Raw genomic sequence first — 26562 nt, forward strand, 5'->3', positions numbered from 1 at the left:
AGTCGGGGAGAAAGTGAAGGGCAGGAGACAGAAAAGGGAGGAAGAGGCGGTGCTTATTTCCCTTCCAAATCGTTGACCTGCTCTGTCTGCTGCAGAGCACGCAGTACCACCAGAGCTTCGAGGGAACCGGCTTCAAGGAAAGAAAGCAAAAAGCAGTTCTCGCAAATTCTCAATTCTTTCGAAAGTTTGACTCTCAAGCTCTGACTCTCGGTGAATGAGGAACAGGAAGAAGAGATGAGTTCCAATACAGTCCTGAACAACGACTAGCGTCGAATCAAGAGGATAGAAATCGCTACAAAGGAGTGAGAGAGCGAGAAAGAGTCCAGCTCAAAGAAAAAAATTGTCGAAACCAGCGACGGAAAAGAACCGTAGAACCGTTTCAATCGAGCGTGATTGATCACTGTTCATCCCAACCGCAACGATCAGTTCCGTCAATAAGTAGAGAAGATCGAGAGAGGGCTGGGACTCACAACGAAAGACCATTCAACCTCCAAAACTCCCTTTGCCTGTTCTCCAACCGCATCGAACGCACCAATACTCAAATCGATCGAATCAGCCGTCGCACACCCCGGACACTTGTCCGCTACGACCGCGGTCGTCGTTGCTCCAGTTTCAGTGTTCTTGATCGAAATCGTTCTACCGCAGAATTCTCCGGCACCGAATTTCGCCGTTTGGAGCGCGACGACTTTGTCGGAATCAAGAGAGACTTTACCGCAGGCTCCGAAAGCACCTCCTTCTGTAGAGAGAGTGACGATCCGTCTATGATCAGCTTCGGGGAAAGAAACGAAGAGAGGAAGGGAAAGCGACTGACGGTTGAAAAAAGTAGCTTTCCCGGTGAAAGTACCAGAAGGAGAAGAACCACTTCCAGCCGAGGCAGTCGATGAGGCAGCGGCAGCGGCAGGTGCCGAAGAAGAAGGAGAAGAAGCTACGGTAGCGGTGGCTTGACCTCCTCCTCCTCCGGCTTGCGAAGACGTTACGTTTCGTTGCTTCGTTTTACGTCCTCGTTTACCTGCACTCGCATCGAGCACGTCAGCAGGCAATCCTTCCGAGGGGGAGGGAAGAAGAGAGAGAGGGCAAGGGAAGACTGACCTCGAGAACCCTTCGAGGAGGAGCGAGCAGCTCGACGTTCGAATCGTTGATGACGACGAGCGACCTGTTCCTTGGGAGAAAAGATCGCGAGACGATCCACCTTGTTGAATCCATCAGCGACGACAGGGACGATCGATCGTCGACGATGACACGCAGCAGAGACGGAAACGGAGAGGGAAGCCACCGAGAAGAGGGTGACGAGAGTCGAGAGAGAGAACTTCATGATTGAGTGAGAGTGGATACAGAGATGAGAGCACAGCTCTTTTTGTGGGTTGGAGTGAGGGAAACTGGAGAAGAGGTGTGATGGGAATGGAAGAGTCAGGAACGAGTGATTGGAGGAGGCAAAGTTGTTGTGACTTACGAGGAGAAGTAGGCGAGGGAAGGACGAAGAGACGAGACCCGAGAAAGGAGACGGAATGAGGAGAAGAGAGAGAAGAGAAGAGAAGAGAAGAGAGAAGAGAGAGAGTCCAGAAGGTGATGGAACGAATTGAGGGGAACTCGGAAAACTGCGAACCTCCCCCAGAAGTCGGCTGCGATCTTTTCGCCCCCCGCGCCTTTGTCTCACCGGCCTCGGGAGCGTCCTGGACTGCGCTGAGCGAGGACTCGTTGAGCGTCAACGAAAGAGCGAGGGAGAGGTCTCGGAAAGCTCAAAGAAGTGAAACGTTTTTCGCACTCCGGACTGAGCTCGAGTGGCTTTGAAGTCGTATCAGCCTGGTGTACGAGTCGTTTTGGCCTTGACGGCAGCGAGAGGGTAACTGTATGCGCTGAGAGGACTTGAGAGTCGGAGCGAGGATTCTGGAGCTTCCGTTTGTAGATCTTGGTTCAACCGTTTTGAAAAGCGCGTGTATGTTACTCGGACGTCGCACAGAGCTGTGTGAGCACGAACCTGAGTCAACGCAGAGCTGTTAGCGAAGAAGATCTGGCAAGAAACAACAGAGAAAGTACGCACCTTTTACTTCAGAGCTGAGGACGCGAGAGATGCCCGCCTGTGTAAAGCGCTTAGATACTGCACTGAACTCTACATCGGTGAGGATCATTTCAGTGGTAGAGAAGAGGGGAAGAAAGAGACGAACTTCTCTCAACTTGTTTCCATCCAGCTCTCTGCACTCAAATCCTCTTCTATACCCTCTGCGACCTACCCACTACTTCGAACAAACCCAGAATCACGTCACACCCGCGCAGACGCGCTCCCACCTCCGCCTTGCAGACATTTCCTCTTTCATCAAACAATGCCCGGACAACGAGCCAAACGCTCCGTTCCCATCGAGGACGACACCGTAGAAACCCTACAAGAGCCTCTCGAACAACTACCACAACTCTTCTCGGTCGCGCAACAAACGACGGCTTCACATCGGAAGCATATCAACACTTTACATTCCCTCTTCCTTCGATGCGCGAAAGTCATCACTTTGTCGAAGGACAAGACGCAGAAACAACTCAGTGGAGAGAGAGCGTTTGGACAGAAATTTAGGGAGGCGGTGATTTATCCGCTGGGAGTGAAAAAGGGAGTCGAACAAGGAGATAGGATCGTCAAGTTTATCGCTGGTTTCGTGGCGTTCTCGGTTGATTACGGTGAGTCTACATGAATATGCACAGTTGGGATATATGCTGATAGACGAGAACCGGCAGACTTTAAGCAGAGGGAAGGAAGAGAGGAGGAAGAGGACGAGGATGAAGAAGATGATGGACCTGCTTCGCGTCTCGTCAGCCAACTACTCTCCTTCCTTTTGAGAGGGTTCCAAGCAAAGAACAAGATTGCTCGGTACCGTTGCGTTCAACTCGTCGCTTTGATGATCAACAATCTCGGTGAAATCGAGTGAGCCCTTTTTCCCTGTTCTCTCGAGACTTGCCGTTTCTTGACTGATCGTTGTTCTCGCATGCAGTGACGACTCTTTCCAACATCTTAAGAACGCCTTGCTCGATCGAGTGCACGACAAAGAATCCTCAGTCCGACTTCAAGCTGTGGTTGCTCTCTCGAAATTGCAAGAAGCCGACGAAGACGAAGAGGAGGAAGATTCAGATGACGAGGAAGAGGCGAAGAAGTCAGTATCGGAAGTCTTGATCGATATCATGAACCACGATTCGGCAGCGTGAGCAGTACCCTCTCCTCGCTTCATCTTTGAAAAATACGCTCATTCGATTTCCTTTCACAGCGAGGTCCGACGAGCCGCATTGATGGACCTCTTCCCTACACCTGAAACTCTCCCCGCCCTACTTCGCCGCACTCTCGACGTCGACACAGTGAATCGTCGTCTAACTTTCACTCACGTTCTCCCTTCGATTCAAGTCAAACATCTCTCGATCGCTCAACGGGAACAGATCATGTCTCGAGGACTCAGAGATCGTGAGGAAGCGGTTCAACGAGCGGCGAAGAAATTGATTGGATTGTGGGCGGATCAGGCGGGAGGAATCGAGGAGTTTATTAAACTTTTCGATGCGTATGGAGAAGAAGGAGGGAAAGTCGCGGAGAAGGCGGTAGAGGCGTTAGTGGAAGTCAGAGGGGAGTTGTTCGATGGTCTCGAGTTTGGAGGTAAGCGGAATCAATCGACTCAGTTGTTCGTTCAGGAATGAGCTAAAACTACAGAACGAGTTTCCATTTACAGACGATTTCTTCCAATCCCTGACACCAGCAACTGCATTCCTCGCTCGAGTATACTTCAGCTACCTCCGAACCGAATCGAATCCTCTCCTCGCCGATCTCGAGCCCGTCGTGACCGCTCTCGCGTTCTTCATTCAAGCCGAATGGACTCAGCTCGTCGTCTTGCTCGAATCGGAAGAGAGAAGGGAGGACAGAGAAGCCGAACACGAGTTTATCGTGAGACAGTTGGTGGGGATGGCAATGAACCTCGATTATGGAGATGAGATTGGGAGACGGAAAATGTTTGAATTGATGCGTGAGTTTCCTCTCCTTCCGAGCTCTTTGATTTGCTGCTAATCGGAGGGGCAATTTTGCAGGAGAAATGCTACAACATTCGTCTCTACCGCAAACCCTGATTCCTCAATGTCTCGACGTCTTACTCAAAGGTACTTCCGAAAGAGATTTCATGCGAATCGTCGTTGAAATCGTCCAATCCTTGCGTCGAGACTCTCAACTCGTCACCTCCGACTCGGAGTTGAGTGATGAAGAGGAGGAGGACTCGAGCTCGGAAGACGAGGATGGAGAGGGTGGAAATGGACAGAAAAGAAATCACAGGAGGAGGAAATCGAAAAGTCCGGAACAACTCGAGAAGAGGAAAGAACTTGATCTGAGGTGTTTGATCGTCGTCAAGGCGTTACTCGAACGTGTCATGAGCGCAAGTTCCATGTCTCTCTCCCGTTCTTCGCAGAGGACGGAACTAATTGTTTGACTTCTTCTGACAGGCTCTGCAAGAGAACTCTATGCTCCACGGTCTCGTCGCCGAATTGATCGTCCCCGCCGTCAAGACGAAAGATTTCGAAGTTCGCGCTCAAGGATTGATCTGTCTCGGTTTATGTTGTCTCCTCGACAAGGTGCGTGGCTCGTCCTCTTCAGTCAGTCAGCTGGGGACCTTGACTGAAATTGTCGAGACTCGTAGTCAATGGCTCTCGATTCTTTCCAGTTACTCGCTCGACAAAGTGAGGTGACAGAGGGGGAACTACAAGTGAAGATTCTTCAGACTTTGTTCGACTTGATCATTCTTCATGGAGTCAACTTTGGTGAAGAACGAGGGTTCGGCGTGAGTCGTCCCTACCGATGTGCTGTCCGAACGCTGAGCTGATCCCATCTCTGAATCCAGGTCGATGTGATTCTTGGCCTTTTGAGTAGTTCTCTCGATCAAGAAGATCCTCGTGCTGCAGCGACTGCCGTAGTCGGGATCTCGAAGCTCATCCTATCAGGAATGGTCACCGACGAAGAGGTGAGTTGTCTCTTGCTCGTTCGAAGCTGTGAGAAGTCGTTGACGTTCTCGTGATTCAGATTCTGAGTCGACTCGTGCTCCTCTACTTTGCCGGCGAGACAGTCGATAACCAAGAACTTCGACAATGTCTTTCCTACTTCTTCCCGATCTACTGCTACTCGAATCCCCAAAATCAACGCCGAGTCAGCAATGTGAGTCTCCCTTCCTCTTCCGAACGCAATATCCGGTCGTTGACCTCGCCTTCGCTGTCCTAGGTTGTCGTTAAGACGCTCGAAGTCCTGAGGAGCGTGTACGACGAGCTAAAAGACAAATCAAGCATGGTCACTCCTCTACAAATCGGTTCACAACTCGTCGATTGGACGGACTCCCAGAAAGCTGTGTAAGCCCCGTATGGTCTAATTTGTACATGAACCGTATCGTTGACGATGCGTCGCTTGTCTAGGAATATCAAGGGTGTCAAGCCTGATGAAACGATTCAACTCGACCTCGCGATCACGATGACGAAAGCTCTGTACAAGTCTGAAGAGAGTACGTACCACTCTCTACGTCTTTCTGGCAGAGGAGCTGTAGCTGATCTCCCTCGATTTGCGAACAGAGGACGAACGAAAACTGTGGTGTCAACTTCTCCCGAAACTGCACATTCCCGAAGATTCCGACGCCCTCAAGATCAAAGCCCTCACGATCCTGATCTCGGAGCTGAAAGAGGTGCGTCGCGTCGTTGCGAATAATCTCGTTCCGTCGCTTGTGGCTAACATGATTGTTGTTCGGCGTTTGTCCCACAGAATCGACCCCTAGGAGATGCAGTTCCTCACAACGCCCTCAATCGATTCGAAACGAGTCTCAACAAGGTATTCTCTGATCGACTCGAAGCTCTCACCGACGAACAGATCGATTCTTCCGAAGCTGTCAAAGCCGTCAAAGCTTTCATCGATCGATGCGAGCAAGATGGGGACGGTTCGACTGAGGACGGGGAAGATGCTGAGAGTGAAGATGAAGACGAGGATGTGGAAGATGACGAGGAAGAAGAGGAGGAGGTGGAGGAGGAAGAGTAACGCTTTTGAGCCTGATTGATTCGCTTTATTTCGGTTCGTCTTTCATTCTAGCGCAGTTGTATTAGTAGCGCTTCACGGCGGTCCTCTCCGTCCGGTAATCCATATCGATATTTAGCTCGACTCGATCGTGCAGCTCTCGAAGGGAGCAACATGGTTAAGGGAGAACAAGGTTTCGGGATTCGATCGATACAACAACACAGGAAGAGACTCTAACAACAACAGGAAGTTCTATCAACAAAGAAGACCAGGAGTAGATCAAGGGAAGTTTCAAGCTCGTCTAGGCGAGGAAGGAGGGGAGAAACTCTTTTCGTTGAATTTCGGGGAGAACACGACGTCGAAGTCCAGTTCGAGGAACTCTTCTGCCGAGAGGTTGTGCTTCTCGTAGAAGGCCCATTCATGTTCGTTGAGGTACAAGCTGGGTTGAGCGCGTTGTTTCGGTTTCGATTCGAAGAAGGAAGAGACGAAGATCGAGATGGGAGAAGGGGAGGAAGGTTCGAGCTCGGCAGTACGAGGAGTAGGAGGAGGCGGGTAAGCGAGTGATTGTTCGAGCTAGAGAGAAGAGAGAGACTGTCAGATCGAGAAAGTCAATGGAAGAGAGGAGAAAACTCACTCTCGATCTGAGCTCGTCCTCTTCCTTCGTTTCGAATGCAACGATTTCTCCCTCCGCTTCGACCGATTCGAGGTCTGAGAGTTGGACTTCCGAAGGAGGTGCGAGTCCAGGGATCAACTCGGAGAGGGAGACGAATCGAGTGGGATGAGCTTTGAACAGAGGAGATTCGAAAGCGAGTTGAGGAGAACGAAGCGAAGGAGCAGAGTAGATTGAACGATCGTGGATAGAAGGTTGGGAGATGTTGTCTACGATCGAAGAGATCACTCGAGGGGTCTAACGAGAGGGAAGAGATAGCGAGAGTCAGTCTCGAAGGCTTTGATCACATCGAGAACGAGAGGAAGAGAGACGAACAGCTCGTTTAGAGGTGGATCTGAGACCAATGAAGCTCAAGAAAGAGGAGGTGAAGGAAGACATTCTTGTATGCGAGAGAGAGTGCGAAGGAAAGTGCGAGAGGAGGAAAGATGAGAGAGTGGTGAGAGAAAGAGGAAGGGAGAGGAGAGGAGGGGACGCTCTTATAGTCCTGGGAGCAGAGTAGTGTGACCGGACGATTTGTACATTCCTCCTTGCTTCTAGCACAGCGGTGAAGGAACGGGGAGAGGAGAGGATGGCGGGTCAAAACAATGCGAGAAAAAACAGTGTGATGAACAAAGCTTCGACTCTGAAAGCTCCGTCACTTTTTACCCCTCTCATCCTGCTATCGAGTTCGTATCGCCTCTTTCTGTTGTGGGAGCTGGCAGACGTTCGGGCGTTTGAGTCGAATGAATGAGCACGGTCGGGTGATCGGTACTATCGCCTTCTCAGTCAGCCTGTGAGGGGCAACTCTCACGTCGATAGTTCATCACAACGATAGAGCTTTATCGCTTGAAGCGAGAGAGGAGGATCAAACGATAGAAGAGAGAGCGTTTTCTCCTGCGAAGGTTGGAGGCGAAACACTCGTTGCTCGCGCTCCCTCTCCTTCTTCACACTCGAGGCGACTGCTCAACGGATCACGCTCGCTGAGGAACCTGACAGAGGTCGGCGCGCCACGTGGTCGTCAAAGTAGCTGAACAGCGCTGACAACTTCTCGACTCTTTCGCAAAGACCTGACGTACTCGCTTCTCTCTTCCCGGTCACGACAAACGAGGTGGAGTACTAACAAACATACTTCCATTGAAAGACTACGAGAGAAACTTGAGACAGAAACAAAGGGCAGACAACCTGTTGAGAGGGAAAGAACTCGTTGCTCTTTAAGCGGCGAGTTTGACGGGAGCGGGACCCATGACTTCTCCCTCGTTGATGTCGTACGAATCAAAGAGTTTGATCGCTTCGAGTCCAGCGCGAATGCCCGAGGCAAACATTCCTCCGAACGAAGCTCCCATACGGTTCGCACCGTCGAGTTCTGTGATACTCAAACAGAGAGTCAGCTCAAAGGTCTGAGAGTCAGAGAGTGAATCAGTACGTACCAGAAAGTTCCATTCCACCGGTGATGAGACCGGGAACGATCTCACGAGTGTTGTTGACGATGTAATCTTCGGAAGAACGCATGTCGAGGCAACGCATGTCTCCGAGTTTCTCGACGAGTCCAGCGGCGGCGAGACGCTTGACCGAGAAAGCTCCGAAGGGTCCACTGTGAGAGAGTGAGAAAGGGAGTTTGTCAGCGTCAACGAGAACGAGCTCGAAGAGGGGCAAGAGCAAACTCACTCGTGACCGGCGAAGGAAGCAACAACGGGAGCAGTGATCTACAGAGAATATAGAGTGTCAGCGGGACAGCAAGAGGGAGATGGAAAGGAGAGACTCGTCGTTTGAGGATCCATGCACGATTGAAGTCCGTGAGCCAAGGTGACGAGGGTGAAGTTCGTTACGACTCCGCAAACACGAAGTCCGTTACCGAGAGGGTCGGGACGAGTGATGAGGTCCTCGCAAGCGGTAGCGTTGTAGACTGTGACGAGAAGAGGAAGGGTTGGTCAATGAGAGCGGAGAGATAGAAGAGGAGAAGAAGCAAACTTACGCCTGACGTTGGGGAACTTTTCATCGCAAGAGGAAACGACCGGGTGTGAATCAGTACAAGGGGGTACGAGACAGTCTCAAACGAATCTAGTTCCGCCGGTATTATCCGGATCAACTGATGACCGTCTGTTCTCAGACCTCTAGCAAGGGAATTCTTCGACGCACGGAAGAGCCTCGAAAGTCAAGCTGACGAGTCACTCCTTGCGTCGTCCACGAGCAGAGGCCACCGGTGTTTTCGTTTGATTCGTCGACCACTCTCGAGTGAAAGTAAGATCCTTGAGCCATCAATAGCTTCGAAGGAAAACTGACGCCTCGAGAGGGTTCCGAAGGGGTAGGGGTAGGGGAAGGAAAGGAACGGTTGCGGAGAGAAAGAGAGAGCACTGGAAGTAAGACGAGCACACCTGGAGAACTTTCGACAAGATGGTCGAAGTGAAGAGAGCAGCGTGTTTGACGACGACCTGCGACATGCCAGATTAGGCCTGAATGAAGACGACGTTGAGAGGGGGAGGACTCACGTATTCACCCTCGTCCTCGAAGGGAACTCCGATTTCGGTGAGGAACTTGTCAGAGGGTTTCCTGACGGAGAAAAGAGTGTCAGCGACAAGTCAGAGCAACTGAAAGTGGGTGTCTCGACGAACCTGCAAACCATGGCCGACATCAATTGGCCTCCGAGCCAAGCTCCTCCTCCTGCGATCAGATAACGAAGAAAGAGTAAGAAACTGAAGAGATGAAAGAGGACGAAGAACGTCGACGTACCGGGAGCGACACCAGCTTCGAGGATCGTGACCTTGAGGTCAGGACGACGGGACGCGATGGTGTAGGCGCACGAGAGTCCGGCCGAACCACAACCGACTGAAGGAAGGACGGAAAAAGAAATGTCACGAGTCAGTTTCGAGCTCGCCCCTCTCTTTGTCTTCGACGACGACGACAAGAATTAGACTTACTGATGACGATGTCAGAGATGGCAGTCTCGTACATCGAATCACCGTACCTCTTCGTCATCGCACGAGCCTGAAAGACGACACCTTCCTTCGTCAGCCTCCGCGCACGACTCTCGCCTTGGCGACCAACGACTGAAAGAGGTCGACTCACAGTGATGTGTTCCTTGATGGGAGCGAACTTGTAGTTTCCGTCGTAGCATTCCCTTCCTCCCGAAACGATTTCTTCGCCTCCATTCGCGAGGTCAGTCGAAGAAGCGATCGATTCAGCTTTCGTGATCGAAGAAGGGGGCGAGATCGGAGCTACGATCGAAGAAGTAGCCGCGAGAGGGTCTTCCTTGTGGTCCTTGTGGGCTCCAGCGACACGGAGGGAAGCGATCGAGGATTTGAAGAGATCTTGGTGAGAAGCAGTGGTCATCTTTGCGAGTTTGGTTGAGGTTTGTTTGTGGTGGAGTTGTGTGTGAGAAGAGGTGTGAGCGGGAAAGAGTGAAGAGAAGAACAGAAAGAGAGCGAACGGGAATTGACTCTCAATTGATCGAACTGCTGCGAAACAAAGCGGAGAAGAGATTTTCTTCCCCTCGCGCGAGGGAAATTCGTTTCGCAATTGCTCGAGCGACTAAACGCTGTACCACGACGGTGCCTACTGCAATCAAATGCTATCTCACGCTCACGATCGACGCGACAGACGACAACGAGCGAGGATTTGCAAATTGTCAAGTCACAAGTCGTTGACAATTTGAAGAGCCTGAACCATTTGCGAGGAGTTCTATACAAAGTAAGAGAGCGAGGGGTTTATCTAAGTCCAGACAAAAGACGAAGAAGAAGCCAGGTAGAGTAAGTAGTGAGAAGGCTGAAAGGCGAGGGAAGAGGTATCTAGCTCAAAACACGGCTCGAGAGAGAGCGAAGTAAGAAGAGAGCGAGAGAGAGGGAGGATTAAGGAACGGTATGCGGGTTAAGGGAATCTATAAACAGAGGGATCACGAGAGAGGTATTGTAAAAGGGTCTGTCTTTCTAAGCTGAAGCTTGAGCTTGAGCGTTCTTTTTGTCTTCAGCAGCGTCGGCAGCGTTGGCGTCGGCGATCTTTTGCTTTTCGGCTTCACGAGAGGCGCGCCAGTCAGGCTTGACGGCGACGAAGGATCCGCGGGAACCGTGACGAGGGTGATCAGGAGGGTGAGCATCGATGGCTGTGAAGAAGAACGAAAGGTCAGAAACGATGGTGTTTCTGTTGTTGAATCGCTCCAAACTCACTGATATGAATGGAACCATCCTTGTTGCGACGGGCAAAGACGCAGTCGAGCGAAGGAACGATGTAGTGAGCACCGGAGTTGTTGATTTTCTCAACTGCAAAAGAGGTAGTCTCGGGTCAGAGTCGCTCGAAGTAGACAAATGCTTCGAAGAGACTTACCAGGATGACTCGTGCAGATGGCGATAGTCCTAGCTCCACTAACGACACCAGCCTTGATACCACTAGGAGAATCTTCGAAAACGAGACATTTCTCGATGGGAATACCGAGATCCTAAAAACGCGAAATCGAATCAGTTCCGCTCATGTTGGCACAGAACCTGAAGGAGGATGGCGTACCTTGGCAGCGAGAAGGAAAGGATCGGGGAAAGGCTTGCCTCGCTCAAGACGGGGGTCATCAGCGGTAACGGTAACCTTGGGGCGCTTGATACCGGCACGAGCGAGAGCTCCGTGAGCGTCTATCGAGACGAAGGAAAGATTGTCAGTCAGGCAACACCAAAAGAGACGAAGGAAGCCAGTACGAACAGGTCTTGGCGGAGGAAGTCGCAACAGCGAAACGACCAGTGGGGAGCGAGTCGATGAGACGACGGACACCGGGAAGAATGCGGATACTGGCGTTTCGGCATCTATCAAGGTCGAAGAAACGCGGATGAGCAAATCGGGCCTCGGAGGAAACCCACTCGAAAGGGAAGAACTAGCCCAATTTCCTCTTCAGTGTACTCGTTCAAATCGAAGTGACTATCTTCCTCATCATCCTCGTCATCGAAAGGGTTGTCGAGTTGAGCCATGCGATCAGCATCGTCGGTGTTGAGAGCGGCGAGTTTCGCGTTGACGGTGTCGAGATCTTTGTCTTTCGGCGATTCCTATACATAGAATAATGCCTCAGGTCACTTGTTGTCCATACGGGCGTCTTCGCAAAGAAATGATCCCAGGTCGATCGACAATAGAAAATCGAAAACTTACGAGTTTACTCATTCCGAATTGACCTCCAGCGAGACCGGTAAGAAGGGGGTTCGCACCACTTCCAGAACTTCCTCGACGACTTGGACGACGACTCGATTGGTTCGAACCTCGACGAGAAGAGTTCTCTGAATCGCGACGGGATCGAACTCGATTCGTGAATTCATCGGCTTCCTTGAGGATACGCTTCTCGAACTGTTCCAGGTCATACCGTATCAGCTCTGGCTCGATCGAATTGAGGGATTTCAGGCGGAATTGACCGAAAGTTGGGGGAAGGAAAGGGTCAGGTGAAAATGAAAGAGTAACTTACCTCTTGAACGTGTTCGTCCATTTGCTCATTGGTCAACCTCCTCAACTTGGGCTTGAGATCCCTCAAGTTGTCGATGGCACGCCTTCCGTGAGTCGCGGCGATGACCTCTTGAGCAGACATCCCCAACTCTTCCGCTACAGAGGACCACGCAGCTTCTACTGCAGTGATCGAGTCGACGAGAGTACCATCCATATCGAACAGGATACCTACAGACAGCTCGAGTTAGCAATTTAACCCCGATGAATCACTCGTTTTTCGATCGGAGGCTGCAGACTCACCCTCAACGTCGAACTCCGCATGAAACACGGGCAAAGTAGGCGACAGCGAGAACTCGGTTTCGGTCATTTTTGATTCTGGTATCGAAAACGGGCGAGGTTTGAAGGAAAGAGAGGTAGAAAAGAGTGTGAAAAGGAAGAATTCGGCGAAGATCACTTTCTTTCAGTTTGTCTGGGGTCGAGGGTGAGCGAACTTTGGTGACACGTTTTGTTGTCAAACCTCCGACAGTCGAGAACAAGTTTCAACTGAATCGAATCGAAAAGGAGTGAAAAGGAAAAGGAGGAAGTCGACAGAGCTTCCAACAGCAACTTCAATTCATTCGCTTTTCAACCGCTAGGATGTCATATCCCTTCCCGATTTCACGCTGTATCGATAGCGCATGAGGTCTTCGACCAGTCTACCCCAGTCACTCCCTCGCCCGCCAATCTATTCGGCGAATCGTAGGGAGAACGGAGTTTTGAGCAAGGATCCTTCTTATTTTCTTTTCGTTTTCATGCTCTTCCCCTGGCACAGCTCCCCCACCCGAGCTCACCGAACAGCTCAGCGTCCACGTCTCGACAAGACTTGGTCGGTAGGGTCTATCGGCTAACCGATTTGAAGTGGGTTCGCGAAGATATGGGAACGGGCTCACATCGCTGTCAAATTCGACACTCGGACTCGACTGGCATTGGACGGAGAGAGGATGACAGCCCATCGCGTGGTGCAAGTAGCGACATGCCGGAGCTGGTAGAGGTGATGGAGGCTTCTGCTCGCTCTTACGTTCTTCGTTTGTTTGAAGTCGATTTCTTTCGCATAGGGGCAGAGGCGGTGTTGACGAGTTCGCTCCGGTCGTCAGGACCACTGATGTTCAAGCATTTTGTTCGACTGATGGCTTCGTTCAGATGACGGTTCATTTAGATTGACTTTGACGAAACAACGTGTGACGGAAGAAGGACGACTCGCGAAAAGGATGGGTTGAGGTTGAGTGAGGTGTCTTTGTGAGGATATCTGCAAGACGAGATTACAACAATGAGGTACTGTACTGATGATTGCCGAAAGAAGCTCGGAAATTCGATGCTCATTCTTCCTCGAACGAAAGCATTCCAATTTTCTTTTTCGCCTCTTTCTTCTCCTTCTTCTTGCGCTTCTCGTCCTTTTCCTTCTGTTTCGCAGCGTCTACGGCTTGCTGTTCCTTGTCGATTTGCTTTGTTTCGGCATCGTTCTTGCTCCGTTTCACGACTTCGTCCCAAGTTTCTTTCGGTCCCGCTTCTTTCTTTCCTTTTGATTTGGCGCCCGGCCCGGAGGAGAATGATAGTGATCCCTTTGCTTTCGTCGACTCCGGTTCTGTTGATTCAGCGATTGTGCTACCTGGGAAGGCGCGAGGGAAACGAAGAAAGGAAAACTAGAGAGTCAGCTCGACCGACGACAGGAAAACGTTTCGGAATGGAGCTCACCTTGCGCTCGCAATCTATTCACTTCGTCCTTGTCTAGATGCTTTCCTTCCTTCAGTACAACCACAGTTGGTGCTTCGTCTCCACCCCCTAGATCCCATTCATCCTCGTCCTCCTCTTCCTCCTCTCCTTCTGAACCTTCTCCCGGTCTCGTAGGTATAGTCGGTCTCCCATTCGCGTCGAACTGTGGCTGCTCTCGTTTCGGTGGTCCAGTTCCACCTTGGAGAGCCGAGAGAGCGTTTTGTAAGAATGCTGGCTTCTTGCCGTGATCGTACGAGAGTCCGCGTAATTGATTCTTCGACGGTCCGGATTTGGGATCGTCTCTGGGGTCTCGAGATCGTTTCGACATTCGTTTGGAGGGAATGAGTGAGAGAGAGAGGCGGTGCTAAGGACGCGAAATTCAAAAGTTTCAAATCAAAAATTGTTGAAAAATCGATCTGAAACTTTTCTTCACTCTTCCAACTCACCTCGTCCACTCGAACCAGACAGTCCAGATGGTCAAGATTCGCAAAAGTATGCTACACATGCTGGACTAGGCTAGGAGACGCACCGGCTGACTCTGTGGAACTTTTCTTGTTGGCAGAGACTTCGAACCGAACAACGACTCGCATGCGGGCCAAGGTCAAGCACAAGGTCGCTGAACATACCAAAAAGGCCAAGAAGGCAGCAAAGAAGGATGTCACCTGGAAGAGCAGTCAGTTCCCCGTCTCTTCTCTCAACTAGTTTCTTTCATCGCTGATCAAAGACCTCTTCTCCGGATCAGACAAACCGAAAGAGCTCGGTATTCCCAACAGTTTCCCTTACAAAGATCAAGTATTGGCAGAGGCAGCAGCAGAGAAGCAAAGGGTGAGTTGAAACTTGCTTTCCCTCAAATAATTCTCTCATTGAACTTCCTCTGTCTCTCTCTCCAGCTCGAGGAAGAAAAGATCGCTCGAAGGGAAGCACAAAAGAATGGAACTTCCGCTACTTTCGCCTCGACTGCCGCGTTAGCCGCCGCGATGGCAGCGGATTCGGCATTCGACGATGAAGAAATGCAAGACGACGAAGCAGAAGAATTAGTGCAAGATCCTTCGCTCAAGTTACACGCGAAGAGTTTGAGAAAGGTTCTCGAGATGAGTGATGTCGTGATCGAAGTGTTGGACGCGAGGGATCCCGTCGGAACCAGGTGTAGGGCAGTAGAAAGGGAATTGAAAGCTCTCGACGGAGGAAGGAAGAAACTCGTTCTTGTCTTGAACAAGATTGGTACGTCGGGATCCGTATTGAGTACTGCTACAGTCACTGACATGATTTCCGCCCTACAGATCTCGTCCCTCCGCATATCGTCCAGGCTTGGCTCGCTCACCTTCGTCTTCAAGCTCCCACTATTCCCTTCAAATCCTCTACCCAACAGCAACGAAACCACCTTTCTGCATCTTCTAACGCTACTCCTCAATCCGCTTCCGGTTCTTCGACGAAACCTCTGCTCGAACTCATCAAAGGATTCCGATCGAGCAACGGACCTTCGACTTCTGCCACCGCCGTCAAAACTTCCCTCACGATCGGACTCGTCGGACATCCCAACGTCGGAAAGTCTTCCTTGATTAACACGCTCAAGCGTTCGAAAGCTTGTTCGGTCGCTCCTACTCCCGGCTGGACGAAAGAAGTTCAAGAAGTCGTTCTCGAGAAGGGAGTTCGAGTACTCGATTGCCCTGGAGTTGTCGTCGAAGCGAGGGGAGAACTCGAGAGTGCGCTCAAGGGAATGATCAAGGCTGAAGAAGTTCGTGATCCTAAAGGACCTGGTGAGTTCCAATCGTTTTGTTTTTCTCGAATCTTTGGCAAGTCTAACGCCTTACTCTTTTTTCTCCAGTCGAAATCATCCTCCAACGGTGTCAACAAACTCACTTGCAAATGCTGTACAACATCCCCGCCTTCTCCGACGTTACCTCTTTCCTCCTCGAAGTCGCTCGTGCGAAAGGTCGTCTCCGCAAAGGAGGAGTTCCCGATCTCGAAGGTACCGCTCGTTCGATCCTCCGAGACTGGGTTCAAGGTCGAATCCCCTACTACACCTCTCCTCCTTCGGCCGCTTCGACTCAAGCGCTCAAAGAACAAACCGAACAGAAACAATTAGACAACGTTTCCGACGCCGATGTCGATAGCGCTCAAATCCTCACTTCGTTCGCTCCTGCGTTCGACTTGGCCGCTCTATTCGGCGAAGCGGATGCTGTTGCGTTCGGAGAAGGAGGTGCGGGAAGTGCGGTTCAAGGCAAGAAGGCGGTCAAGATGCAAGATGGTGCGATGGGAATGGAATCTGATGATGCGAACGTTGGTTGGGTCGCAGAGGAAGCAGAGGAAGAAGCGGAAATGGAGGAAGATGAAGATGATCTCAATCTCGATGATTTGGTTGACGATGACGAAGATCTCGAGGAAGACGACGATGAAGAAATGGAAGAGGAGGTAGAGGAGGAAGTCCCCGTCGCGCCGGTCAAGGCCTCGAAGACGAAACGATCAGCCCCTCAATCTCAAATCGTTTCGGTCGCTCCTCCTTCGAAGAAATCGAAATCCGTCTCGTTCTCTTCGAAACCTCTCGGACCTACTGGATCGACCGTCACCAGTGCCGCTACTTCCAACTCTCGCGAAATCCTCTCTTCGGGTGTCGATGAAGTTGGATTGAACAAGGCGAAACAAAGGGCGGCGAAAAAGGACAAGAAGAAGGCGGCGAAAAAGGCGAACAAGGCGAAAGGTGAAGTCGACGATGCTACGAAAGAGTTTGGAGAGGACGCCGAACTACCTTCGAAACCTCGACCGGCACGAACGGTCGCTGGAGTTGGAATCGGAGAAGCGTACGACTTTGGAGAGTTTTTCGGCAAGAAGGGGGCGAAGCGAGCAGACGACGATGATGAAGAGCTATAGATGATCATTGTACTCCTTTCGGGGTTGTCTCGTTTTATCTCTCACTCCTTTTCCCTTGTTTTTCTTCGATTGACTTGTACCTCTGCAATTTTGCTTTCTCTGGAAACTGGGCGCAGACCGATGACGAGAGCTAGTGTATGCAGAGTACAATTAGACAGAGAAGAGAGAAAGGGTATCATAAGTGCGAACGACGAAACAGCTACAAGGGAATAAAGGGAAGAAACTAATCTAATCTACTCGCCGTTCTGACCTTCAAGAGCCCTAATGACTCCGAACGAGGCCGCAGCAGCAGCTCCACCAACCAACAGCGTTGTGATCGATCCGTAAGCGTATCCACTGACTCCAATCGCAGCTCCAGTAAAGTACGTTTTGAACGCTCCGAACACGAGGAGGACGATCGCGGTGATTCCTGCAGACCAGACGAGACCTTCTCCGGTGGTAGGGATGAAGAAGTATGGTACGAGGGGAACGAGACCTCCGAGGAAGTACGAGAGACCGATTGTGATCGCGGAAATGAATAATCTCGCATCCGTCGTTTCTTCGAGTCCTTCGCCGAATTTGAGGAGGAACGCCGTCAATCCTTTCTCGTCTTCGTCTTCTTCTCCGTTAGTCGAGTCTGGTCTTGTTGAGATTTTGCGAGGAAGGAGAGCGGCACGTTCGGGGTCGGAGGAAGATTGAGAAGAAGGGAGATTTGAGAATTTCGGTCGACGAGCGACGGTGTTCAGGATTTGTCGGACGAGGGAGGGAGGAGCTTCAGGTTCACCGAGAGTTGCTTCGACTTGGAGAAGGGCACCGGCGACTCGTCGAGAGAGGGAATCGTCTACTCCGAGAGGCGAAAGAATTGCGTTGACTTCTCGTTCCATTTCTCCAGCGCATGATCGTGCGACTCGTTCCTGTAGAATATCTTGATTAGCTCTTTGCACATTAGCGAGAGTTTAGGTTTTTGAAGGCTCACCCGTGTGTTCTTCTTGAGATAGCGGTAGTGATCTCGTTCCGCTTGAGCCGAGAGGTATCCTCCGACTCCCATCGACAATGCTCCCGAGACAAGTTCGGCGATACCGGCAGTGTATACAAGTCGCGAGGAACCGAGGGAAGAGAGACCGGCCGTGAGAGCGAAAGGCACCGTTAAACCTGTGGAAAGTTCCAACAAACGGATCAGTGACCTGTCCAAGCCATTGATCTGTGAGAGAACGTCTCACCGTCAGCTAGACCACTGTAGATCGTTTCGAGAGAGGGAGAGGTCAGCTAAATGGGAATGAGAGTCGAGCCAGTTTTCGCTTACATAATGATATCCCGTACGATGTCAGGGTTCACGAGTGCTCGTTCATCATCACCTTTGAGATCCCTGCAGCATACTGTTCGTTCCCGGTTGTGTACATCGCACTTTGAAGCTTCATCAAGTACATCTCGGAAATTAGCTCGCTTCGAGAGGACGGCAGCGTGAGAGCTGTAGAGGGCGTAGGAGGCTTACCTAGAGGCACTTCACTTGATCCACCAGGAGTTTGAGGTCCAGCTTCGAGAGACCAGACCGGTCGAGATGCTTGATCTTGAGGAGCTCGTTTGGGTAGGGCGACTGCTCCGTGAGGCGTGTTGGAAGCTACTGACATACTTCTGAGGGTGCTTCGTGGAGTTGTGTGGTGGAAAGAAGGTAGAAGAGATGAAGAAAAACGAAGATCTCCCTTCGCTCATTTTCTTCGCGCATCCTTTGCGGCAAATTTGAGTTGTGACCAATCAGATTCGAGGTAAAAGCTCGTGTGAAACTCGTCTATCAGAAGGACGATAGACACCGATGGGTGAGACTAGAGCGAGCGTATCAGGCTGTCGCGGAAGTGCTAGGAGAGAAAATGGGAAAAGGGAAAATGACCGTGTCCTCGTTTTCAGCTTGGGTCAGCGTCCACATCGAGCACTCTGGGGAGCAGAATCGAGACGACAAGCATGCATCGCGCGCGTGCACTTCAGGGGGGCAATCAGGAACAATGAGAGAGAGAGCGACAGATATCTCGTTTACCTCGCCGAAACGATTTTCTGAAAAACTCGCGAGGGAACTCTCTATTCTCCCACCACCTTGAGAGTTGAGCAGAGAAGGAAGATCTTTGCAAAAACGGGAAACACTAGAGAGAGAGGAAGGAGACACAGAGAGAGAGAGAAAATTGCAGGATTGCTGTTTGTTTCTCGATGTCGAGAGCAGTTTTCAGACTAAAGATTCCAGAGTTCGCATCAGTGAAGATTTACACGACAGGCGAATGGGAAAAAGACTGAGTGGATGAACTGACTTGGTCAAGCTATAGTCGTTATTCAAGCGATGTTCATTTTTTCATGCTAGTCTTCTTTCATTCCTCCTCCTCCTCCATGTCGAAGTCACCAGTTCCACCGTCGAGTTCTCCACCCGCAGAACCGGTCTCCTCCTCATCGTCGTCCTCATTGTCGTCCTCATCGTCGAGGTCACCTTCGTCCTCCTCCTCCGGGTTGTGTTCAACTTCGAGGCTTTCAAGCAATTCCTCCTCCTTCTTCAGGGCTTCCTTCTCGTCGGTTCGAATTCGACGAGCGAGATCGATTGCGAGGAGGTCGAGGTCTGAACAGCCGGTAGGAGTGAACCATTCCAAAGCTTTCGCGGTTGGTTTTGTCAAGTCCCTCTTCTTGAGTTCGAGATCGCAGGTCTCCTCCTTTCCTCGGAATTGGAAGGTGAATTTGTAGTCGTATCTTTCGACGGGAAGTGAATCGCGATCGTCAGGGAAGAGAGGAATGAATCGGTTGGTCGAAGGGACGTGGTCGTTGATGAGCGCTCGAGCTTGTTCTTCTTCTTCCTGGGTACGTTCCCTACCATCCCTTTTCTTGGTTGACGGTATGCCCTCTGGGTACTTCGCGAGGATCTTCCCATTGAGTCGTTTGTTGTTGGCCAAGGCAGCTTTGCGTTCCTTCGCTCCTCCGCAAAGTTTTACCCTCAACTCCGGTTTACGTTGATTGGTACCACGACCAGACCAGTGAAGATACGACTGTGAACGTTCAATGTACCAAGCAAGTCAGCGGAGGAAGTGCCCGGAGTACCAAGAGAGGAAAGACTCACGTCGTAACCATTCACCCAAGCGAGCAAATTTCGATCGCGAATAACTTTGTTGGTCCAAGCAGCTCTGGCACGGCCTCCCTGAGAGAAGAGAGAGTAAGAAGTCAGATGAGATTCCGAGCTGTTAGGAAGGGGAGGGAAAGAACAAACCTTGCGACAACGTTCGAGCATTCGTTCTCGATCCGTTTCCATTGTTTCTTCCTCGAAGCAATTCCCCGAGCCCTTTGCGACTCAGGATCCGAGAAAGAAGTCGAGCGATCTTCGATTCCGAGTTCCTTGTTGCGCGATTCGAAAGGTCGTTTCGAGAGAAGCCTGATACCGAGATCTTTGGCGGCATCGAGGTAGAGAGTTGAGCGCGAAGCGAGTTGTCCTCCGACAATAACCAACGCTTCCATTGCGGCACCGACAACCGACGGAGCATTATCGACGAAGGCGAAGGCACGAGGCGGGCATTGAGAAGAGTCGAACGGAATTTTCGAATTCGAGTTCGATTTGATCGTTTTACGACCTTCGGCAACGGCGCTCTCGAAGGCTTCAGGCGAGTCGTCAGGGATACCGTATCGAGCCTTGTAAGATTCGGAGGAAGCGACGAAAGGTCGCGCGTTTTGAGATAGTTTGATGGTTAGACGAGACTTTTGCGACTGGCGACGGAAGGTCGGTCAGTCCGCGCACAACGATGAGAGTTGGGGAGAGAGAGGAAGAGAGAGATTATTGACGTACTAGGTGCTGACCGCAAACTCGCAAACCACCTCCTGTCTTCGTCGACTTTGCTCCTTTCTCCAATCTAACTTTCGGTAACATCCTTCCCATCGTCGTGACTCCCTTCTTCCTCAATTCCTCGTTAACTTTCGTAGCTCCCGCAAACGCGCTCCCGGCGTAGACCTGTCGTTTCTTCGGATCGACCGTGAAGCCGATTTTCTTCGAGGTTTCCGATCCGACGAGGGGGAGGGGACCGTCGATATCAGAAGGATAGGTAGAGAGGATGTAGATAAGGAGGTTCTCCATGTCGGGGGTCACCTCGGGAAGCGAGTCGAGGGTCTTCTCCCAATCGGGAGATCCAGTTCGTAATTGTTCGAGAAGATGAATTGCGTTCGGAGAGGAAAGAAGGTGGTTGGCGATACCGGCGAGAATGCGGGGATCGATGAAAAGCAAGTACCAAACGAGCGTCGTTTGGGTTTTCGTGATGAAGAATTTGTGATCGGCGAAGCGGCTCATCTCTTTGAAATGCTGGACAAGAGTATCGTCGAGAGAGATTTCTGTGATCGACGTCAAGTGAGAGTGGGGATCAGCTGAAAAGTCAGCGAGAGCTCAGGGAGATGAAGGGACAGCTCACCATCCAAACTCCTTTTGCAGAGATCGAGATTTTCTCGCAACATTCCAAACACTTCCGATCGTTCCTCTAAGAGTTGGAGAACATACGATGTGAGTCCACTAGTCCATTGGAAGAAGGGCAAGAGAGGAAAAGGACGCACTCTCGAAAGTTTCCTTCTGTTGCTCCCGCAAAGTCGTTCGAGCAGCAACCATTCGTTTCCAACCTGCGACACCCGGGTGAGTTAGTTCCTGCGTTAGCGTACCGACGATCAACTCGATAGTTTATCTGTCAGAACAGTGACTCACGTTCATTCCCGACCTTTTTCCCCTTCTGGGCAAGTTTCTTCGCCTCGTTTTGATCAGCTTCTGCGGAGATCAAAGCGACTATCGTCAGTAGCAGAAGGAGGTGTACGTCAGAGGAGGAGGTAGTAACTTGCTCGTTTGGTAGGAAAGATCTGGGTAATCAGGAAGATTTAGCTTCTTGCTGTCAAAACGAGTTACGAGGTTGAAGTGAGGACTTACCGAGCTCTTCCTCGAGCTTCTTCTTCTTCTGAAGGGCTTCTTGACACTTCCTCTCCAACTCTTCCTGGTTCTCAACACACACTGGAGAGATTCCCTCGAGCACTGATCAGAGAAAGAACTCTCGAGGAAAAGAAAAAGAGAGACCTCAAACTCACAGACTCGCAATTCATCGTCGTCCTCCAAATCCGAGACTGTTGCAGCAGGATAAGATACGAAAGTGAGAACGGAGAGAGGGAGAAGGAGAAAAATGATGGAAAGAAAACTCACGGAACACTGGTACCGATTCCTTGAAGGGTTCGCTCTCGTTTCCTTTCCCCTTGTTCTTTCCTTTAAACGAACTCGAAGTCGAAGAAGAGGTAGAGGCGGACTTTGAAGTAGAAGCTTTCGAAGAGGAAGCGGAAGGAGTCGCAAAGAACGAGGTGAAAGCAAGCTTGGACTGCTTCTTCTTCGGGTTTCCTCCTCCTCCTCCTCCTCCGTAGGCGAAAGATGAAGTCGAGGTAGAAGGAGCACTCGTGGGTTTCGAAGTCGAAGGGGTAATCGTCTCCCATTCCATATCGTCCCAATCATTCTCCTCGACGACCTCCTCAACAGGCTCCTCAACCGCTCGTTCTTTGCCTCGAGCTTTTTCTGATTTCGTGAAGAATTTTTTCGAGGTAGAAATTGGATCTTGAGGAGGAGTAAAAGACGAGAACAAGGAAGGAGGTTTCTTGGTTTGATTCGAGGAGGAGGAGGTGAACATCTTGCGAGGGGAAAGCGGTTCGCGAGTGGATTTCGAATGGTTTGCAAGCGAATAATCTAGTCGAGGATGAGAGACAAAACAGGTTCGTTGAGCTTTGGTCACAAGAGAGCAATTGAGCGAGAGACAAGCGATCGAACTTACCATCTTCTTCTTCGGAATCGGAGATAACGATCTCCTCAGTTTCCTTCTTCTTCTTCTTCTTGAGAACGACAGAGGAGTTCTCGGTCGGAACTCCATCCTCTTCATCCGGAATCGTGAGGTCAATCTCCTCGAATCGACGTTTCCCTTTGTGTTCACTTGAGTCGGCGATAATTTGAAGAGATCGAGAAGTGTCGTATTCGGAATCCGAATCATCAAGTACTAGTTCCTCCGCTAGAAAGAGGGAAAACGAAAGAAAAGAGGTCAGTTGGATCGATCCTTCGAACGAAGAGAGCGAGGAGAGCGTGAGGAGAGAGAGAGAAACGGAATCGAAGGAGGCGAATCGAGAACCCCAAAAGGAGGGAGGGAGAAGAGGAGAGGAAAAGAGGAGAAGAAGAGCTTAAGAGTGTTTCTCACCTTTTCCTTTTCCTTTTCCTTTCCCTTTCTCCTTCGCTTTCAATTCTGACTTGTTCGTTTTAACTGTTTCGAGAAGGATTGAGACATACCAGAGTCAGTCGAGTCTCGAGACAGACGACATGATGAAGAGGGAAAAGAGAGAGAAGAAAGACGGACCATCAATTTTATTGTTCGAATTCTCCTTAAAATCTTCCAATTCTACATTTCAGTCGAAAGATTTCGACGCGTCATCCAATAGAGAACATCTATTAGAGAGGGAGGAGAAGGAAGGGGGAGTCGAGGAAAGCGAAACTCACGTCGTTTGTCCACTTTATCTTTATCTTTTCGACTTTTCCCGACGTTATCTCCTGCGTCGACTGGCGGCCCGAATGCCAACCTCGACTGTTTCATGATGTAAGGCTACCCAACCACTCAGACTTCGCTGTGGAGAGAGAACAGTCGAGTGAGTCAGCGATTGTAGAGAGTCACTCCACGCGAGCGAAAAAGTGGGAAAGAGACTCACGATACTTTGCGTAATGACTCTCGTTCGTATGTGTATGCCTACAAACACGCATTAAAGGGTAAGGAGAGTCAGCAGGAGAGCGAAAGAGGGTCAGGTTGGGGGGAGACGAGGCTCGTGCTAGAGAGCGGGGGAAGAGAGCTCTCGAAGCGATGGGGGAACGTATACTGTACAGCTCGTGAGAGATGACTCACTTGTGACTCTGTGAGCGTGTACAAGTCGTAGAAGGAAGTTGACGGCGAGTTGGTGGGAGGAAGAGATGGAAAGAAGAAGTTTGATCAAAATTCGCCCATCCCCCTGTTCTCGACTCACTCGACTTCCTCTCCTCAACTTTCATCCTTGCTCCCGCTCTTCATCTAGTACTACGAGTCGTCCATCTACCAACCCTCTAATCGGCGTTTTGATCCCGTTGAAGCTTCGAGCGCGAGTTCCCCATTCAGTTCTCGCGAGATTCAGATCTTCGACCCTTCTCCACCGCAATTCGCTCTGGAGTCGTTCAAACCTATCACGATATCAACTTGAACTGTACAAGGCTCAGTACGCCTCAGAATCTCGAGCATAGGGGGAAGGGAAGGCTAACTGGAGGATGAATGGGAATCGGGACCCTCTCACAGCCTCACGGGTAGCTCTTGGACGACCGAGGTAAGCTCGTATACCCTTCTTGATGACTATTCAGTACCGAGAGGGCGGTCGCGAGGCGGGGATCAACTAGGAAGAGACGAGTTTGTTGATTGAAAATTATGAGCGAAGGATACGATCCGGGGAGGCCGGAATCGGTCCGGCGCCGTGCAGTATCATCTATATAGGTCTATGAGAGTGTGGGATAGTTCCTCCGGGAGGGGAGAAGATGGAGGGGGACGGTGCGGTTGAACGATCGGGAAAGTTGAAGGTTTCGCTTGAGTTTCAGGGGATAAAGCTAGTTCTTGCCGGGTCGTGGACTGTAGGCGAAGATCTTGACTGCTGAAAGGAGTAGTAAAGAGCGTAAGGCTGAAATGCCAAACACGTGCACGTAATTTGAGGTGACCGAGAACCGCCTTCAAAACTTGACAACGTTTTCGCCGACCCAATGACGGAGCTATACGTTCACACCGGTGAGTCTGAGCCGATTGTCTACGTGCAGAGACCGGAGAAAGCTATTGCGGGGATGATGGCCAGCAGAAGGCAAGGGTCTGGCTCGAAAAGTGTTGCATCTATATAGTAATCGTTGACGGCCTGTGTACCTACGGCTCTCGTAGCGCAGCGGCAGCGCGCCTGTCTCACAAGTTCTTATCCACTTGACATCACAGGAGGCCCCCGGTTCGAACCCGGGCGTGAGCAAACCTTTTGCCGAAGAAGAGAACTCTACTGCGAAATCCTCGCCGGACGCTTTTTGTTCCTCGCGACGTCGAAACCTCCACAGGATGAGAGCCAGACTGTACGAGTCAAGCAGCAGCAGCAAGCCGGATGCCTGATAACGGGACATTGCGTAAGTTCTTCTCGAAAGTTCAACTTGGTCAAAGCGCATTTGCTTACCCGCTAAGTCTAGCGCGTAGCCTCAAGCCGGGAGGTCCTCATAATCCACGACCGCACCGCTGTATGTGGAAGCTGGTGTTTATTGCGCAGGAGCAGAGGGATCACGAGTAACGAGTGTTTCGACTCCGACCTTCGCAGGAGAAAACGCTCTCTCTTCTATCCTGTTATCCTCCTCTCTCCCGCAAACCGATGATACTCTATCATGGTGATAGACTATCGACCTCAGAGTGATCCCTCTCGAGCTGTCTGGGAAGGCGATAGCCACAATCACCCCACCGTGCTGATGCATTCGACCCAAACGCCCGGACGTCTGCCATCTCCCTCGAGCGAAGGAAGTGATAGGAAGCGATAGCAGGATGAGAGGGGTCAAAAGTGACAGAGCTTTCAGAGTTGAAGCTTTGTTCATCACACTGTTTTTTTCTCGCATTGTTTTGACCCGCCATCCTCTCCTCTCTCCTTTTCCTTCACCGCTGTGCTACAAGCAAGGAGGAATGTACGAATGGTCCGGTCACACTGCTCTACTCTGAGGGCTATGAGAGCGTCGCTTCCTTCTCCTCTCTCTTTCCTTCTCTCACCACTCTCTCCATCTTCCCTCCTTCGCTCGACTATCTTCGCACGCTCTCTCACTCACACAAGAATGTCTTCCTTCGCTGCCTCCCTCTTGAGCTTCATTGGTCTCAAGTCTACCTCGAAACGAGCTGTTCGTCCTCTCTCCTCTCTCTCTTTCTCCGTGTGATCAAAGCCTTCGAGACTGACTTTCGCTCGCTCCTCTCTCACGATAGACCCCTCGAGTCATCTCTTCGATCGTCGACAACCTCTCCCAACCTTCTATCCACGATCGTTCAATCTACTATGCTCCTTCGCTTCGTTCTCCTCATCTCGCTTTCGAATCTCCTCTGTTCAAAGCTCATCCCGCTCGTTTCGTCTCCCTCTCCGAGTTGATCCCTGGACTCGCTCCTCCTTCGGAAGTTCAACTCTCAGACCTTGAATCGGTCGAAGCGGAAGGAGAAATCGTTGCATTCGAAACGAAAGAAGAGGACGAGCTCAAATCGAGAGTGAGTTTCCTTCCTCTCTGCCTGTCTCTTTCTGCTCGATCTGACACTTCTCTCTCCCTCTAGCTCGAACACTCACTCGCTTTCACGCCTCTTCCTCCTACTCCTACGACTCCCGAGCTCGAACCCTCTTCCCCCTCTCCAATTTCGATCTTCGTCTCTGCCTTCTTCGACTCGAAACCCAAACGACGTGCTTCACCGAGCTTGTACCTCAACGAACATGAATGGTCCTTCTGCGAGAAGCACAACCTCTCGGCAGAAGAATTCCTCGAACTGGACTTCGACGTCGTGCTCTCCCCCAAGTTCAACGAAAAGTGTTTCTCCCCTCCTCCTTCCTCGCTCAGACGAGCTTGAACTTTCCTTGCTTCACTCCCCTTGTCTTATTTGTCGATAGAACTTCCTGTTGTTGTTAGACTCCCTTCCTGTGTTGTTGTATCGAGCGAACGTGAATCTCAGATCAATCCCCAATTCTCCCAGCTAGCTATCGGTCTACAGAGAGTGATGAGGAGTGTCTGTTTTCAATTGCGATATCAGGAGAGAGAGCTCAGCTGACAACGAAGGTGCATGAAGTGGGAATAAGCGAGAGCGAAGGAAAGAAAAGGTATGAGCTGGATCTTATCCGAAGAGAGGGGTAAAACGAAGGGGGAAGGCAT

The 26562-nt window shown here is 50.9% G+C and overlaps 10 protein-coding genes across 10 annotated transcripts; 3 read left to right on the forward strand and 7 right to left on the reverse strand.

The window, feature by feature from the left end:
- Positions 1-397: 397 nt before the first annotated feature.
- Positions 398-1312, reverse strand: JCM6883_000431 (RlpA-like double-psi beta-barrel domain-containing protein; the record flags this gene model as incomplete). The annotated part of the gene is made up of 4 exons (XM_076631093.1): positions 398-400; positions 471-736; positions 812-1009; positions 1090-1312. The coding sequence occupies 4 exons, from the start codon at positions 1310-1312 to the stop codon at positions 398-400; spliced, it is 690 nt and encodes a 229-aa protein (XP_076488961.1).
- Positions 1313-2318: 1006 nt separating this feature from the next.
- Positions 2319-6016, forward strand: YCG1 (condensin subunit YCG1; the record flags this gene model as incomplete). Its single annotated transcript, XM_076631094.1, has 14 exons — positions 2319-2661; positions 2719-2905; positions 2973-3179; positions 3243-3619; positions 3693-3983; positions 4045-4382; positions 4450-4578; positions 4644-4784; positions 4845-4964; positions 5024-5155; positions 5219-5343; positions 5407-5492; positions 5560-5669; positions 5747-6016. The coding sequence occupies 14 exons, from the start codon at positions 2319-2321 to the stop codon at positions 6014-6016; spliced, it is 2856 nt and encodes a 951-aa protein (XP_076488962.1).
- Positions 6017-6283: 267 nt separating this feature from the next.
- JCM6883_000433 (uncharacterized protein) lies at positions 6284-7040 on the reverse strand (the record flags this gene model as incomplete). The annotated part of the gene is made up of 3 exons (XM_076631095.1): positions 6284-6565; positions 6627-6899; positions 6978-7040. The coding sequence occupies 3 exons, from the start codon at positions 7038-7040 to the stop codon at positions 6284-6286; spliced, it is 618 nt and encodes a 205-aa protein (XP_076488963.1).
- An 812-nt stretch (positions 7041-7852) lies between these two features.
- On the reverse strand, positions 7853-9968 carry THI4 (thiamine thiazole synthase; the record flags this gene model as incomplete). The annotated part of the gene is made up of 11 exons (XM_076631096.1): positions 7853-8004; positions 8069-8232; positions 8307-8344; positions 8450-8544; positions 8614-8629; positions 9014-9070; positions 9128-9188; positions 9251-9299; positions 9369-9464; positions 9557-9623; positions 9705-9968. 11 exons carry the CDS (start codon positions 9966-9968, stop codon positions 7853-7855), a joined length of 1059 nt encoding a protein of 352 aa, XP_076488964.1.
- A 593-nt stretch (positions 9969-10561) lies between these two features.
- JCM6883_000435 (uncharacterized protein) lies at positions 10562-12408 on the reverse strand (the record flags this gene model as incomplete). Its single annotated transcript, XM_076631097.1, has 9 exons — positions 10562-10734; positions 10799-10891; positions 10956-11067; positions 11133-11251; positions 11319-11419; positions 11493-11656; positions 11757-11948; positions 12064-12269; positions 12342-12408. The coding sequence occupies 9 exons, from the start codon at positions 12406-12408 to the stop codon at positions 10562-10564; spliced, it is 1227 nt and encodes a 408-aa protein (XP_076488965.1).
- A 988-nt stretch (positions 12409-13396) lies between these two features.
- Positions 13397-14118, reverse strand: JCM6883_000436 (DUF4604 domain-containing protein; the record flags this gene model as incomplete). The annotated part of the gene is made up of 2 exons (XM_076631098.1): positions 13397-13686; positions 13773-14118. 2 exons carry the CDS (start codon positions 14116-14118, stop codon positions 13397-13399), a joined length of 636 nt encoding a protein of 211 aa, XP_076488966.1.
- Positions 14119-14263: 145 nt separating this feature from the next.
- NUG1 (RNA-binding GTPase NUG1) lies at positions 14264-16658 on the forward strand (the record flags this gene model as incomplete). The annotated part of the gene is made up of 6 exons (XM_076631099.1): positions 14264-14282; positions 14353-14463; positions 14533-14615; positions 14681-15011; positions 15071-15547; positions 15616-16658. 6 exons carry the CDS (start codon positions 14264-14266, stop codon positions 16656-16658), a joined length of 2064 nt encoding a protein of 687 aa, XP_076488967.1.
- Positions 16659-16891: 233 nt separating this feature from the next.
- On the reverse strand, positions 16892-18265 carry CCC1 (Ccc1p; the record flags this gene model as incomplete). The annotated part of the gene is made up of 5 exons (XM_076631100.1): positions 16892-17551; positions 17614-17789; positions 17858-17871; positions 17941-18049; positions 18130-18265. 5 exons carry the CDS (start codon positions 18263-18265, stop codon positions 16892-16894), a joined length of 1095 nt encoding a protein of 364 aa, XP_076488968.1.
- A 723-nt stretch (positions 18266-18988) lies between these two features.
- On the reverse strand, positions 18989-23236 carry JCM6883_000439 (uncharacterized protein; the record flags this gene model as incomplete). The annotated part of the gene is made up of 14 exons (XM_076631101.1): positions 18989-19651; positions 19723-19800; positions 19878-20360; positions 20440-20975; positions 21053-21118; positions 21192-21254; positions 21337-21396; positions 21553-21633; positions 21708-21743; positions 21820-22347; positions 22433-22663; positions 22847-22909; positions 23003-23044; positions 23143-23236. 14 exons carry the CDS (start codon positions 23234-23236, stop codon positions 18989-18991), a joined length of 3024 nt encoding a protein of 1007 aa, XP_076488969.1.
- A 2258-nt stretch (positions 23237-25494) lies between these two features.
- JCM6883_000440 (uncharacterized protein) lies at positions 25495-26263 on the forward strand (the record flags this gene model as incomplete). Its single annotated transcript, XM_076631102.1, has 3 exons — positions 25495-25557; positions 25640-25912; positions 25976-26263. The coding sequence occupies 3 exons, from the start codon at positions 25495-25497 to the stop codon at positions 26261-26263; spliced, it is 624 nt and encodes a 207-aa protein (XP_076488970.1).
- Positions 26264-26562: the final 299 nt, after the last annotated feature.

This window comes from Sporobolomyces salmoneus (assembly GCF_050403485.1).
Source record: "Sporobolomyces salmoneus JCM6883 DNA, S_salmoneus_JCM6883_v1_ctg14, whole genome shotgun sequence".
Classification (NCBI taxonomy): domain Eukaryota; kingdom Fungi; phylum Basidiomycota; class Microbotryomycetes; order Sporidiobolales; family Sporidiobolaceae; genus Sporobolomyces; species Sporobolomyces salmoneus.